This window comes from Rhamphochromis longiceps, linkage group LG15 (genome assembly GCF_057381845.1).
Source record: "Rhamphochromis longiceps isolate RC_006_pf linkage group LG15, R_longiceps_female_GT1.1, whole genome shotgun sequence".
NCBI classification, from domain to species: domain Eukaryota; kingdom Metazoa; phylum Chordata; class Actinopteri; order Cichliformes; family Cichlidae; genus Rhamphochromis; species Rhamphochromis longiceps.
The window spans coordinates 36811207-36826925 of record NC_140571.1 but is presented as its reverse complement, the minus strand read 5'-3'; the positions used below and the strand labels follow the sequence as shown (position 1 = coordinate 36826925).

The following is a 15719-nucleotide window of genomic DNA, read 5'->3' as shown; positions in this document are numbered from 1 at the left end:
AGATTTCATGCATGAAAAATGGAGGCAAAAAGAAATGCGAGCGCTGAAGGTGTTCAGAGGGGCAGTAATGGCTGGGACTCAAAGAAAGGAAGAAGAATGACAGATCCGAAGTACGGAGGATAAAGAAGGGTGGATGGAGGTGGGAGCTCAATCATCTATAATTGAAGAGAATCTGGCTGCTGCTGACAGGACAATGGGCAGCTTTTGTCCTGCCACAGTAGGCAGTTTCTTGGTGAACTCGATAAGTCAGGGGTTCAGGTGGAGAAGTGAAAGTTTGTCAGTGGTGGAAATTTTATGTCCGTCATCTCACAAAAGCTGCTGCATTGTGACATTGTGTGCTAAAGCCTAAGGCACAGAGTGGTATTTATAGAAGTTGTGATTTATTAGTTGCTGTTTTCTTTTTCAAATGGAGGAAACAGTATCTCTTGCAAACATTTGGAAGTCTCAGAGTTGCTCTGCCAGCCTTTGTACATTGCTTATTTCTGCCAAGTGTTAGAGTTGAGAGCGGCTTTGGATGTTGTAGCAATGCAGATTCAAAATGGAGTAAAGTGCTTGTTTATGCTGTTGTGGGTGTGCACTGAGCGTAAGTCTTAACAAAGAGCCACTCGGCAGCTACGGGAGATTGCAGAGTCACGCTGCCAACCACAACCTCACCACTGAGACTCTCAGATAAGAGCTGATAGTGTGTCGAGGCTGAGAGAAAACACTCCTGGATACAGCAAAGCAGAGCATTAATTCCTGGAAAGAGCTGGATTTTATCAAAGTATGTGACAGTTAATGGTAAACCTTTGTTAAATTTGTGTGCTGGTACCTAATAGACCTGCACACAAGCTGATGTGAAGGGTCTGTTCTGAAACCAGGTGAACGGGTTTGTGATGTTTGCTGAGGTTAAAATCTCCACTGTCACAAATCTGCCAAGATTACGGTGATAAGTTCTGCTGCAGACCCAATCTGCTCTTTAGGAGGTTATAGTCACAGTTTTTGATAGAAATGTTTGGAGTGCCACAGTCTTACGCCACTTCCCCGTCCACTTTATCAGGTACACCTCGCTACTGTTGTGTTGGGCAATCGTGGCTCAAGAGTTGGCAGTTTGTCTTGTAATCGGAAGGTTGCCGGTTCGAGCCCCGTGAATGTGTGTGTGAATGGGTGGATGACTGAATGTAGTGTAAAGTGCTTTGGGGTCCATAGGGACTGAGTAAAGCGCTATACAAATACAGGCCATTTACCATTTTTGCCTTCATTCTTTCTTGGATAGATTCGGCAAGGCGGTGGAAACATTCCTCAGAGATTTTGGTCAAGACTGTGGCATTTAAACGATGCTGAGTTGGAACCTAGGAGTCCAAAGTGTGCCAGGAAAATATTCCCACCACCAGCCTCCTGAAACATTGATACAAGACGGGATGGATTCACGGTTAGGTGCTTTTTAGGCCAAATTTGGACCATTCTCCTCTGACCTCTGACAGCAACAGAAAGGCATTTTCACCCAGAGATCTGCTTCTCACTGGTTGTTTTCCCTTTTCAGACTATCCTCTGTAAACCCCACAGATGGCTGAGTGGGAAAATTCCCAGTAGATCAACAGTTTCTGAAATATTCAGACCAGGCTGTGTAGCACCAACAGCCACGCAATCTTCAAAGTCACCAAAATCATTCATCCTCTGATTCTCTGTTTGAACTTCAACAGGTTGTCTTGACCATATCTACCTGCCTTTGCAACATGTAATTGGCTGATTAGATAGTTAGGCTAATAAGCAGTTGAGCCATACCTAATAAAGTGGCCAGTGAGTGTACATTCACATCTGAGGAAATACATTGCCTAAATATGTTCATAGTATATTTATGCTTGGTCCTGATTTGCTGCAAAATAAATCGCAGCAAATACCCATAGTCTGTTTGTAATTGATGAGACTATGGGTATTTATCAGAGGGAATATTCAGTAGGTGAGTGCAATTAAAATAAATTTGACTTTGATTAAAGTAATTTCCACATTTCCTTCATTAAGGGACATCTCGATGAACAACTCCAGTGTCAGCACACTTGCTATATTATCTAAAATCCCAAACAGAATACTTCCTAGTGCTACATGTGTCATCAGTCTCTCAGTCAACGTCTAAAAATTGAGGTAATATATTTTTTGTCATTAATTTAAGTCTAATAAACCCGTGTTCAGCATCTGTACAGATGATCTGCTCAGCTGGGAAACAGTAGCAGTAACACTTGTGGTGCACAAACATAGAGCATGAAATACAACAGTCCTGGGAGTGAATCCTATGTTATGTAGAAAGATGTTTCGGCATGTTGCTGGACTTTCGCCATTTGAAATGATCATGTTACAGAGCTTATAACTACTTCTGTTGTCATCTCCTTTTTTATGGCAACACTAGTTCTAACACATGTTTGACGTTGTTGCTTTGCAGTCGGTGTGCACTGTCAGCACATGCAGGCGTTAGCAGAGGAATTGATAAGTTCAGACACATATGATGCTTTGCAAAATTTGGACCTTGTTCCCAAGTGTTGTCTGCATCTGTGAACGCCACCACAGTTTCTCTCAATCCAGCTAAAGCATGGCTATTTCAAACTAACTTAACGTATCACAGAAAACACCAAAAATTTACAATTACTGTTGCTACGGTGTCTCTATTAGCTATTTTGAAAGCTTAAAGTTTGATCTTTAAAACCATGAACATATCTTTATACATATGATTTCCTGATTAATTTTGAAATGCGTTCCCAAAGTGTTCCCAAATTCGAAAAATCCAGAAAAGAAGTAAATAAAACACATTTTCATTTGCAGTAAGGACACTGGGCATAGAGATATGATTTTAAGCTCTCAGTCAGTTGGTGTAATGTGAAAGGCCTGCATCACTGGGAGGTCAGAGGTCAGGGTTAGTAACATAATAACGAGCAGATGTGTTACTTGCAGTCGCCATGGCAACAAGAGACCTGTTTTGTTGGCTGGTTGATTTTGAAAAAGAAAAAGACTTCTCTCAGCACATGAATATGTCTCAATAAGCCAACCACAGACACACACAGAGAAATGTCACCCGGTTAGAACTGCAAGGTCAGAGGCAGGCGAACAAGCTGGACTGATTTCTCAATAAGACAGCAGTCATTGATTTTGTGGCAGGCCGTAAACGCAGAGGCGCTGTGGCTATTATCACGTCGTCTCTCTTCTGGCTCACCGCAGCGCATTGTAAAACACCATACTGCTGACTGTCTGCGGCGGTATAATGTGGAAATAATACCCAATCAACGTTGTTATAGGCTGCGAGCACACGAGGACGAGGCAGGTTTGAGCCGCTGCCAAGTATTGATGGCAGCTCCAGTGTGGCAGTAATGCCAGTCAAGAGCTCCATTAAGGCTGTTAAGCTTTTGTAAACAGTTGCCAATGTGTGAGTACTGTTTAAAGTTCTCTACAAACACATGGGCACATTCTGCCTGACAGCAACTCGCTCGGTTGTGCAGAGCGGAGTTTAAAGCGTTATGCAAGCGTTTGTTGAGAAACTTATTGCTCTTAAATTAAAAATACAAAAATACTTGAGCAAAGGCACAATAAACCGACAAACGTCTTCCTAACTTCCCCGCGTGCAGTTCTGCAGAGAAGCTGCGTTATTTTGTCTTGTTTTGTTTTCCTGCCAGTGCATCAATAGGTCTTGTATCACCTACAGTTGGTCAGTAAAAGCCCTGTGGTATTGCAGAGCTGTATCTTTGCAGCCTCAGGCTCTACCGAGCACATATTCTACGTGTGTGTGTGGATAGCAGCAGGGGATCTGCATGCAGCGGAGCTCCAGCTTTCTGGCTTATTTGCAGAGCTTAAAGATGAGATGGAAGAGGAGACGGCGAAGCCGGCGAGATAAAATTAATGAACAATGATAAACAGACAGAGCTGTAACTGGGATAATAGTTTTAAGGAACTGAGAAATAATTAGGAAGAATATTTCATTGTATTTAAGGGTTTTAATACTCAGTGAGAATAAAACCCCAACCCAGATAAACTCCTGTATTTTATTGGCATTAATTAGCTTCTAGAAGGATTTTCTTTTATTATTACAATAATATCCAGTTTGAAATGAGTTGAAACACGACTGCACAGTAAATGTATGTCAGAAACAGTCCATATGTATTCGTGTTTCTCTCAGCGTGATCACAGCAGGCTACAGAAGCTGTTACCATCCTCTGATGGCCTGTAAACATTTGTTTCTTTTCCTCTTCGTCTCCTTCACTCTATGCATGTCGAGTCAGAAATGCCAGCTACCAATATTTTAAACCCCTGAAAAGTGAATGCATTACTGTGTGTCGTTCAGTGGGTAAGGACAGGTGCTTCAAGGGAAACCCGTGCAGGTACCTTCAGATGCATAGAGACATGAATAAGTCAAGTGGGGAGTACAACTGAGAGAGAAAGAGAGGCATTATAGAGCTAAGGAAGCAAATGGACTGAGGCTGGGATAAATAAGTAAACAGTGTAGATGTACTTAAGACAAACAGTGGTGCGGAGCCGTCATGAGGAAAGCTCTCAGGAAAGCAATTTAATATTTACAGTTTCTGGGATTCCACCGATTATCAAGCCGGGATTCTCTCAGGACCCTGAAAAGTTTATAAGTTGCTGTTTATGTGTTTAAAAAAACAACACGCACGTGCATTATATTGTATGAGTGCCTGCTGAGCTGGGCATCACAAACTGAATGTTCTCTTTTATGATGACAGTGGAAAAATATGTGCTGCGTTTATTCTTCTTTTATATTTACTCTTAATGTTTCTTTGTTGCTAAGCTCGCCTTGCTGTTGTTTCCATGGACTGTCCGTCAGTCTGTGTGGGCGGGACTTCTGAGCGCCTCTTAATCTGTTGGTACAGTTTGTCCGTGTGTTCGTCCTTCAGCTGGAGTCAGTGCTTCTGCCAATAACCTTGTGTAACTCCACACAAACAAGTGGCATGCAATGTCTGGAAAACAGTATATGCTTAGTTAAAATAACTGTGCTTAAGCCAGATTTGAAAGCCCTTGAAAGCATCATTTACTGTGATGTGCAGATTAATTCTTGTCTCGTCCCTCGGCCGCTTGCCTGTAACCTTCAACTTTCCCTCCGCATCTGCGAGCTGCACTTACAAGTTCTCTTGCTGGGTAGCACCAGTTTCCTACTACTGTGAAGGCTGTTTTTGTTAAAAGGAGACCAAAGTCACTTGTAAATGTCGAAGAAATTGTTTCACTGTGACACGCAGAGGAAATCCACAAGCAAAAAAAAAGATCCCTCGCCATGCCTCTGATAACTGCCTTTGCCTTCACTTTAAGAGGGTTTTTTTTTTATCATATAATAACATTTTTCTCTCTCCTCTTCTTTCTCTTTTGCTGATGCATCGTGGGACGCACGCTCATCCATCTCAGCTTTCACAGGTGCGTGAAAACACAAGCACCAACCTACAACAAACACAGCAAAGATGACTGTTTTGTTGATGGAACTGCTGCTCGTAGACTTGGTGTTGCACGGACACTCGCGCTCAATAATTTATCTGGAGTCTGATCAAAGTCGACTTGAGAGCAAATTAAAGTTTCAGAACAAACCGAGCGTTTGCCGCGAAAGGGAAAACGATCTTTAAGTATGGCTACAACAACAACAACAACAAAGAGTGTAATCGACTCTGTATTTTTTCTTTTAATTTAAGTATTACAGAAAACTGAATTCATCACGCCTCCCCCATCATCAGGGGAAACATTTCATTGATTTCTTTTTTCTCCCCAACATCTCCTGAAAACAAATGCACAAATACATCCTTTAAAAACTGGAAGTTGTTTGAACTCTGGCTAATTAGTCCGTGTTCTTAGCGTCTCTGTTTTGTTTCCACTCAGTCTGTTAGCAAACAACACACCAAATTTAAAAAAAGGGGGAACCTGCTGTAAATGTGCAATCCCATTTATGACTTAAACATGATCTGTGCTATGAATTATTCAGCAATACACATAGTCGATTTGTTGGCTTTGGGGGTCCGGACTGGAGTTGTTTTAGTTTTGATTTTCCTCCTCTCTCATTCCTTCCTTTGGACACAGAGCTCATCCACATTGAGTCAGCTGTGTGTTTTATTTCCATATCCATCCATAAGCATAGACTCGGAGCTGCTGAGCTGTAGATAATAAACCGTTGTCCTCAGGGGAACAGAGTCAGGCTCACTCAAATTAATAATACAAGCTCTTTCTACAGTAAGTGCAGGGTTGCGATACTCCAGTGAGAGACTGGGCCGTTGACGAATTCAGGTTTGGGTTTCCATGCAGAAGAAGAAGAAAGAAAGAGGGCGACGGGTGGTATAGAAATGTGCCTGAGCTAATTCATCTGCATGCTTTTAAAAAGCAAGTGGAGCTGCCTTTTAGCCCACAGCCTCAGATTAACCAGAGTGGTTCCCAAAAATGTGTGACAGGAAGCATGAACCGTTTTCTGGGCAGCAGGGAATGTAAATATCAAAGCAGATTGGTTAGACGAGCCAAGTATAATGTCAGATTTTAGGTCTCTTTTTATGTTGCTCAGTTTGATTAAGCTAAATACTTGGGCTAAAATATGGGTATGGTGTTCAGCTTAACAAATATCTCAAATATTTGTGCTCAGATAATGTGTAAAGAAGCGGTGGGTTAATTTTATGAAGGCTCTTGTTATTTCAATAATTCATCTGTTATTTAGTTTTCAGAAAAAAACAAATAGTTTACATTGATGTCTTGGTATATTTCTGTAGCCTCCTATTAATAATTCCATCTTAAATTTAGTCCCTTGCTAACATCAAAGGAGGTTTGGAGGTCAGTTACTGGGTTTACAGTCCATTCTTCAATAATAACACTTAAGGTTGATTGAGGAACTTCTAGCATTTAGGAAACTCTTTAAAATGACCTGTTCTTTCATAAATGTTTGTTTTTTGCTTGATTTTATACGCCTTTGGCAATGGGGCTGAAAACACTTGATTCAAAGACAAAGAGACTGTGTGGATGATTATTTTTGGTTCATCGAGTGAATATTTATTCAAAAAAGGCAGTGACTAAAAATTAGGCTTGGCTTTCATATTTAAGGTGATAAATCTTATATATTTGACAGAATAAAAGTCTGAACATGAAATATTCCATGACATCTGCTGAGGAGGATCATGTGATGTGGAAGACAGCTGTTGAACAGCTGTTGGTGTTTGAAGTTGATTTTTATGTCTGTTATTTACTTTTATTATGACACAAGCTAGTCTGAAATTAACAGTTAATTTTCCCTAAACCCTAAACCAGCTTCCAAAATGAACGTTGAATCCCTCCAGTATGTAACCTGTGCTACCAGTTCGCCTCTTACCAGATGTGCGGTATGTGTCATTTCTCAACCAATGCACACACGGTGACACGATGCACATACTTTTTCTGTACACACACGGAAAGATGAGCCCTTGGAAGGAGCAGCTGTATCTTAGTCACTTCTTGTTGAATCAGAGTCCAATCAGATCTGTGATGCTGTATAAAAGCAGCTGGGCTCCACACATGGCTGCTCGCTTTGTGTAGAGCCTGTTTACAGAAGCCCAGATGGGACATATCAAGCACCGGTATGTTGAGCTCTGTCCTGTGTTGTTGCTACTGTGTTTGGTCTGTTGTGTCCCGATGACAGGTTTGGGTATAGGGATGTTAACGGAGGGGCCACCAGTTTAAACCTATGCTTTGAAGAAAGAGCAACAGAAATGTAGAATTATTGGCCTGCATTTGGCCATGCTGGTCTATCAAAGCATTCACTGTCATTTCTACCACACACTCAATATAACAATGCAGAATACTGGAAATGTACCCTGTTGAAGTGCTCTTGCCACTTAATCGTGCACTTTCTGCTTGAGCACTCTTGTTGTCTGATATGAAAACTGCAGCGCAGCTCCTGAGGATTTACGGCGTAATCGCAAACAAGGAAGAATCCCCTTTTTCCAATAACGCTTCCATGAAAGGTCCTGGTTTATCTAGCCTTTTTTCTTGTACTACACGAAACTGATGGTTTGACATCATGTCATCTCTTCAGTGTTCAGATCCTGTTTGTATTGTTATCCCCGTTGGTCCGTGCGCTGTCTGTTTTAGGAGCTGTCGGAGGACCGCCATTCACCGCCGCTGCTGACAGTCAACGGGCCCGGGGAGGAAAAGCTGTTTCGCAGCAAGAGTGCTGAAGTGGAGCTGACAGCAGAGAAAGAAAGGGTCAAGAAGATGTTGTCTGAAGGGTAATGACAGATTGTGTTTCTGCTCGAGTCACCGAAATGCTTAAAACTCCCTCAACAGATGCATATACAGACAGAAAGAAAGCCATAAAATGAAAATGTTTCAGTCTTTTCTGACATAGCAAAAATATATCATATTGCTATGTTTTTATATAAAAATAAAGCAATAAACTGTTCTAGATTATTTTATAGGTTTCAAACAGCCATGGGCTATCCCTGTCAGATGTGCATGTGGGAGTACTGAAACTTTTAGAAAGCATTCTCTTTAGCTTGCTACCTCAAGAAAACTTTTCTGTATCGCTTAGTCACAGTACAACTGTTTTCTTCACTGGAAATCCAAAAGTATCTTAAACAAATCTGTCACTCCCTCCTTTTACATACTGTACTAAGAATGGATAAAGTAATGCTTTAACTATAAGAAAACTCCCTGTTATTCACCAGTGACATCAGGTTTCTCCTCCTAAATGTATTCATATGCATGTTGCCAGATTTTGATCGTACTGAAGTACTGGATTATCTTTTGATTAAGCTCATCACTTGGATCCTCCATCTTTTGTTTCACGTACCCACTCGTACAATGCAGTGTCTAACCCCCAGCTTGGCTGCACGAGCATATGTAAGAACTCAAAGCACTGAGTAAAAAGTCCCCTGTATCCTGTCTGAGGCGGACTTACGAGCCATTAAATTGCAAAGCCTTTATAGAGTGCACGCCATTGTTAAGGCGTCACACTTCTCTGCTTTTTGCATTCAAAGAAACTGAACGCATGACTTCTTTGGCGCGTAGTGATGGTATCGTGGATGTATTCCACAGATGAGGAAAACCGTTAGTCATCCTGGAGGCAGAAGTGGCGCTCACTCTGCATCTGTATGCTCTCTTTTCAGATTAACATCATTAGTGAACATGCAGTGGAAACCGGAATGAATTGTGCCTTTTTAGTTCATATTTCACTTAACGTTCAGGTGATTTCTGCACTGTGGCATCGAGCTGCATCATGGGAAACGAGCACCGCTATGGCCAGCTTTCCTCGCTTTACTCCTGAGTGGCTGGAATCAGGTGTGTTTAGCCAATCAGAAGTTAAATGGGTCAAGCAGGTCAAGCAAATATGTGATTTTTATTTATTTTTTATTTATGTAATCCAAAATCACAGATGCCTCAAAGTGTTTACAATAAGAACACATAATTTTAAAATGAAACATGAGACTGAGTGCTAGCACAGTAGCAAGTGATGATATATATATATATAGTTCTGCGTGTGGGTACCACACATCTGGAATATTTCGTTTTGATTTATTCTAGGAACTAAAAATCAAGAAATACAGTTTTTATTTATGTATTTATTTTTTGAAAAGAGCGAATGGCCAAGGACTGAAAATGAACCCTCCTTACACATAAGCTCAAACATTGTAGCTAATTACCTAGAAAAGCAGCAGTGAGTCGGTCTGAGCTCTTTACAGGTGGACTCTCCCCTGGTCTGCAGTGTGGTATGTGTGCATATCTGTGCCTCTTCTGTAGCAGGCAGATTAAACACCATCACCTGAGGCCTAACCATAACGTTTGTGCTCTTTTTAATCTGTATGTGTGTCCATGACTTAAAACCACCCAGGCCTGAAAGGTGCTAAATTTTGCAGCTCGTAATCATCATCATCATCACAGCGGTCATTATTGATCCCTCAACCTTCCATCTGGGACCAGTGAAGCACTTCTCAGCTGCTTTACAGCCCATTATTCCAACAGTTTTATTTTATGATTGTTTTAGGCCAATGCAGGCCCTTCTCTCCCGTTGCTATGGTGAGGGGTATTATGGTTGCCAGTTTTAGTCGTTATGGTGGAGACTCTGCTTCCTAAAGAGGAAGCTCTCTGCTTTATTAAATATCCCCACTGAATTATGACCTTTACCGGCACACTGAATCTTTCCCACAACTTAATAAAGCAGAACAAATTACCGCTGTTGTTTTGGGTTTTTTAGTACCCTGTGGTACAATTTCCCACTGATGAAGGTGAGTGTTGCTCTGCTCTGTTGCAGATTTGGAACAAAATGATTCTAAAAAACCCAAGAAAAATTATCATGCCATAATAATTATTTTTGCATTTCTTGGTCCACTTTAATTCCTAAAAAATATTTGCTGAAGCTTTTTAAAGGCATAATAAAAAAAAGCTCACTGTAGTAGCACTTATCCAAAAAAGATATAAAGTCATCATAACGTTCATAATTTGCAGAACTCGTCTGTCTCCTTAAATTCATTAAATGTCAATAGACTTCCTCACACAGCTACTGCAGGATAATAGAAATGTTTCACTCTATTACCTCTGTATCTTCTGCTTTCTCCTTTCCAAGGTTTCGTTCCAACAGTGTCAAACATTATCTGTTTAAAGTAGCATCATTTAACAGTTGTGATTGGTTCATTCGATTGATTTGGTTCAGGTGAACAAAGAGAATCAGAGTACCAGTTCTTCAGGAGAATTAACGAAGTCTGTGTGTGGCGAACTTGTCCTCAGGTCTATGTGTGAGATCAACTTGGAAGCTGAACTCTTCACTCTTCAAGACAGCAATGCCAAGCTGGTGGCAGCACTGCAGGAAGCTAACAGCAGCGTGGAACAGTGGAAGAAGCAGCTGGCTGAATACCAGGAAGAGACCGATCGCCTCCGAGACCAGGTGACCTTATGTAGTGCACAGAGGAGTAATTACAGTAGGCTTAAGTTGAGTCTTTTTCAGTCAGTGTTTGAAGAAATTCACATTATACTTTGAAGATGACACTGAAGATGCTTTCACAGTCTTGGGAAAAACGATAGGGGCCTGATTGACTTGTTAATACAGAATTTTATTTGAAGTCACTTTATGAAACACGATAATGAGACGACCAATGAGACTTATTGATCTAAAAGAAAGTACAGTGCCATATCAAAGTCTTAAGCCACTCCTCGTTTGTTTATATTTCTCTAGGGAAATGGGAAGTAAATGCAGCAGTTCATGGAAATATGTCCAAACATACATGGAAATATAGTAAATGAGTAAATCACAACGTTAATGAGTTTGCACTTCTTAAGGAAGTCTTATCATTTCTGTAGTCTTCAGGACTAATTCTCCAGGCTTCTCGAAGGACATTCAAAGCTCTTCTTTGGATGTTGGCTGCCTCTTGCTCTGTTTCCTGTCAACATGATCCCACGCATATTCAACACAGCGTCAATACTGTTGAGATCCCGGCTCTGGGGAGGCTTTATAACTACACTAGCAGTGTGTTTGGGCTCTTTGTAGCTCTCCCCTGACCTCTTCTGTACATATTAATGATGATTTGAACCAAAGCTCTCACATTTGGATTCGTCACTCCTGTTGCCACTGATTTTTTTCAGTTCATTTCTTGTGTATTTTGGGACATCTTAGCATTTCTCCCAATTTTCCTTCCTTAAGAACAGCTTCTTCACCTTCCAATAAGACCACAGCGGACTTGTTTTTTTAGGCTGGACTGAAAAGCCAATGTCCAAAAAACTTAAACACAGTAAGTGTCCTGTTTTATGCTCCTGCGCTGTATGCTACACTGTGTGATTTACAGTAAGCACTATGGGGGACTTGTAAACTGAATATGCAGCCCATTGTGCATTGTTGTTGTTGTTGATAACTGTTTAGAAATTATATTTATGGGTATGATGTTAACCTAAACTAGCACAAATGCATCTATCGAGTTTCTTCTATAAAACTTTGTTTTACTCATTTATACAAATGTGTCAGTATCACATTAAAATCCCTACAAGGCCTGCTCCAAACTGCAGATGCATTTTTCATCCAGCCCCCCCTCCCTGGGATATTTTCTGTTGACGGGCTCCCGTGATAGTCGCAGGGCCAGAATGCAGACATTTCATATTTAATTTAGGGAGAGGAAATTCTGCCCTTGGTCGAGCTTAACGACACAACTTTATTGCAACAGAATTAAATGCTGCTGCTGCAACCCAGTCTGCTCTATAACCTTTACAGTACTGCCTCTTTTCAGATTGCGTTTTTTTTATTATCTTCAATTCATCTATTTCTGAGTGCAGGTGAAAGTTACACACCTCCCCCCAAAAAACACACACACACACTGTAGCAAAGTCAACCAGGTGGCTGGAAGTAGAGCAGGCCTCCAGGGTTTGGTAACAGGGTGGCAGGGTTTTGTTTGTTTTTTTCCTTTTTTTTCCTGGAGGGGGGTGAGGGTAGGACACCCTATACTGCCCACCTCCTCCCCCCTCTGTGCCCCAGTTAGTGGAAGAAGATAAATCACTGCAGGAGTAGAAGGAGAGAGGATGGCTGGCTTTCTCCTCCCTCGTCCCACTCTGAGCAGCTTCAGCCATGTTTGTGTTTGTCCACCACAGAGAGGCTGACAGCAATTTGTATGCATTTAAGGATATTTGAATGGTTCTTTTTTATAGTATATTTTTCCATTTTAGTGTATTTTGTTCTTCTGCCAATCTAGTTTGAGTTTCATTGGCACATACCATATAAATATTTAACAATTAATCAAATTAACTACACTGACAAGTTTATGTCAGCGCTCTATTGCTGTTGTAAGCAGATGCGTCTCGGTTATTTAAAACAGTTCAACTTTAGTGGGAATATTACAGATACCACAGTTCTTACAGGCTTTTTCTCATGCTACACTATTTGTGTGGAGTTCAGAGAGATGGAGCTACTGCCTCTGGGGACAATGGCTGTCACTCACAGACCAGGTTAAACCAAAGCCCCCATCCCCCATCCCCAGCCTGCATTGGTTTTTGTTAAGCTCGGCTTGGCTGGAGTAGCGTACCTTGGCATCTTTAAAATGCCACTTTGAAATTACCTGTTAAAATGCAGAGGACACGCTTAAAGGAGAGAAAATGAAAAGTCGTCCATTTCTGCAGCACCGGCATTAAAATAAACCGAAAGTAGAAGATCAAGGGCTTGCTTGAATCCCACGGCTATTTCTTTTTCTCAGATTTGTTTGAGCTCTGCTCTATTATGCATCGTAAATGGGACTCTAAAGCACAAACTGGTATTATTTAGGAACTTTCACACTGAAGCCATAATTTATCAAAAATCTCAACTACGTGGGGGACATCTTCCCACTTCTTATTTCCCATCAACCGTCAAACCCCAGATACATTTATTGTCATAGAACAGTAAAGAGTAAATAATCACATTTAAACAACTGGAACCAGAGATTTTCTTGCATGGTTGCACAAAATGTTAAATAAAATTACTGAGCTGATTGTTTCACTGGAAGAATTTTGTGTGATGCATTTCATTTTAAGGAATTATCAAATAGAAGCTGCAGTCTAGTCACATGTTTTAGTCCCCATTGGCACGCACTCGTTTAATTTAATACAATGCAAAGTGATTAAAATGGTCAAGTGATCTCGAGTAAAACGGTAACCTTTCGTTATTGCTCAAGTGTCTCGTTATCAAATGCTATTCCTTTAATCAAATGGGGAGCAAAATTAAATATGTTATCGTGACCTCTAGCCCTGTCACTGTTTGTGCCTCGGTCTGTCTGTTAAACTACAAAGGCCTAAAAGACGGCTGAATCTCATCGTGTTCAGACTTCAAATGCTGCACAGTTTGTCCTTGTTTCGTCAAACCGTCTGTCAAATCTTGACGGTCTTTGACTTTTTCATTAATATGCTAAACACATGGAAGTGGGTCAGATTGGGAAAATATCTTTCAAAAGGTCAAACCCCCTCGAACAGCTAAAAAAAAGTCTCCAAGGCGAGAGGCTTCAGTGCTGTGCCCATTGGCAGCAAAGCTTTTTTCCACAGAAGCATTTTAAGTGTGTGTGTGTGTGTGTGTGTGTGTGTGTGTGTGTGTGTGTGTGTGTGTGTGTGTGTGTGTGTGTGTGTGGTGGGGAGCAGAGTCAGGAGAGAGGCAATGAATAAAGAAAATGTCCTTGATTCATTTGTAAATTGCACAGCAGTGTGGTGCATGATAATTCTTCACTAAATGGACTTTTATTAGCTGTGAAAATCACTTCACTTGCTGTTTGTCTGCACATAGATGGACAGTAAAGTGTTTGTGCATAGACCGTGGTCATGTTGGTTTCCATTAATAGCATGAATTAATTCTGTGCATTGTGAAAATTATATCACACGTTAGGATTATACTTTGGATTCTTTGGTCTTTTTGTAAGGCTGATTCTTGTTTGTCATATCTGTGTACGAGAAAGATTATGTGAAAACATAATAACATGAAAACTGGACTGATTAGCTTCAAGACTAAATTAGATTTAGCTAAAACTAAATCAGACCGTCTCAGGAAATGAGATTGAAATTGCCTGGCTTCCATACTTCTGGTTTGCTGTCGATTTTCATCAGTCAGATTCAAAACTATGCTGGTTACAAATGAGACTTCTTTTTGCACAGTTTGATACATGCTCGATTACTGTTTACAGTATAATATTTCGCATCGCACTAGTTCTGCCTGAGTTACATTAAAAGCCTGAATCTGTGATCCCATGTTCCCGTCCATGCTTCTCTTTCGATTAGTGAAGCTAAACATGGAGTGACAGTCGCCGCTCCCTATTTCTGGATTTCTCTTCCAACATTTAAAAGGCCCCCGTCTTTTTAAGATTTGTGATATCTCTCAAAACTCACCTTGGATGGAAGCCTTTAGAAGGTGGATTTAGATGGTCTTGCTTTTCTTATCTTATAATGTTGTTTTTAATGTTATTCATTGTGTGTTTGTGTGTGTTCCAGGTGGCCGAGCTTGAAGCCCAGCTGGGGCGTCCTTCTGCTGGACAGCCTGGTAAAGAGGAGCTGAGCCGGTCACTGGAGGAGTTGGAAGCCCTGCTGCGAGCCAAAGACCAGGCAAGACACCAAATTTCCTCTCAGCAATGCACACTGTCCAAATCTATTTGCCACCTTAAAGGGAAGCTCGGTGTATACCACTAGCTTAATTTACAAGAGCATACATTATGTACTGCCAGCAGTCTTTTGGATGTGTGAGCCTGAATCTTCTTCTGATATTCAATTACGCCATAAAAACTCTGAAAGAGTAAGTGTCATTTTGAATATCTGTTCTCTAAATCATCTTGAACGCGTTAAATGAAATATTTTCTTGTACTTGTGTAAAAGGTAACTACTTGATAAAATGCTGCAGAGTTCGTGCAGACAACGACAGAAGAATGTGTTCACTGGCTTTTTTCATTTGTTGTCTGCTAAGATCTGGATTCAGCTTTGAGGCTCTGTCGTGTCTGTCGCTTTGATCACGCTGAAGAGTGCTTTGATAAAATGTCACAGTCTTACGGAACACGACCGAGCAACGCCGAGACTCGAGATGTAGATGTTCCGAACCGCCTCCTCCGTACTGAATGACAGATTTCTGATGGCATCTGTAACTTTTCTAAAACACACATCATCTTGTCAAACGGTGCATGTTTCTGTGGGTAAAGTCAATGTCCGCTAATGCACGCAGGACACGCTGAGCCAAGAAACGTTTCCTCAGGATAAATAAAAGCAAAATGCTCCTTTGAAAGCAGCCCGCTGCTCTCTGCCAGCTTCATTAACATATCCACATCTGTCCCGTC

General features: G+C 41.1%; 1 protein-coding gene across 1 annotated transcript in view; it reads left to right on the top strand.

The window, feature by feature from the left end:
- homer3b (homer scaffold protein 3b) overlaps positions 1 to 15719 on the top strand; it is a 56408-nt gene that overhangs the window by 34546 nt on the left and 6143 nt on the right. Inside the window, exons 5-8 of the mRNA XM_085383214.1 lie at positions 5377 to 5385; positions 8062 to 8198; positions 10693 to 10849; positions 14890 to 15000. Coding sequence (XP_085239340.1) covers positions 5377 to 5385; positions 8062 to 8198; positions 10693 to 10849; positions 14890 to 15000 — 414 coding nt within the window. The remainder of the gene's footprint in view (positions 1 to 5376; positions 5386 to 8061; positions 8199 to 10692; positions 10850 to 14889; positions 15001 to 15719) is intronic.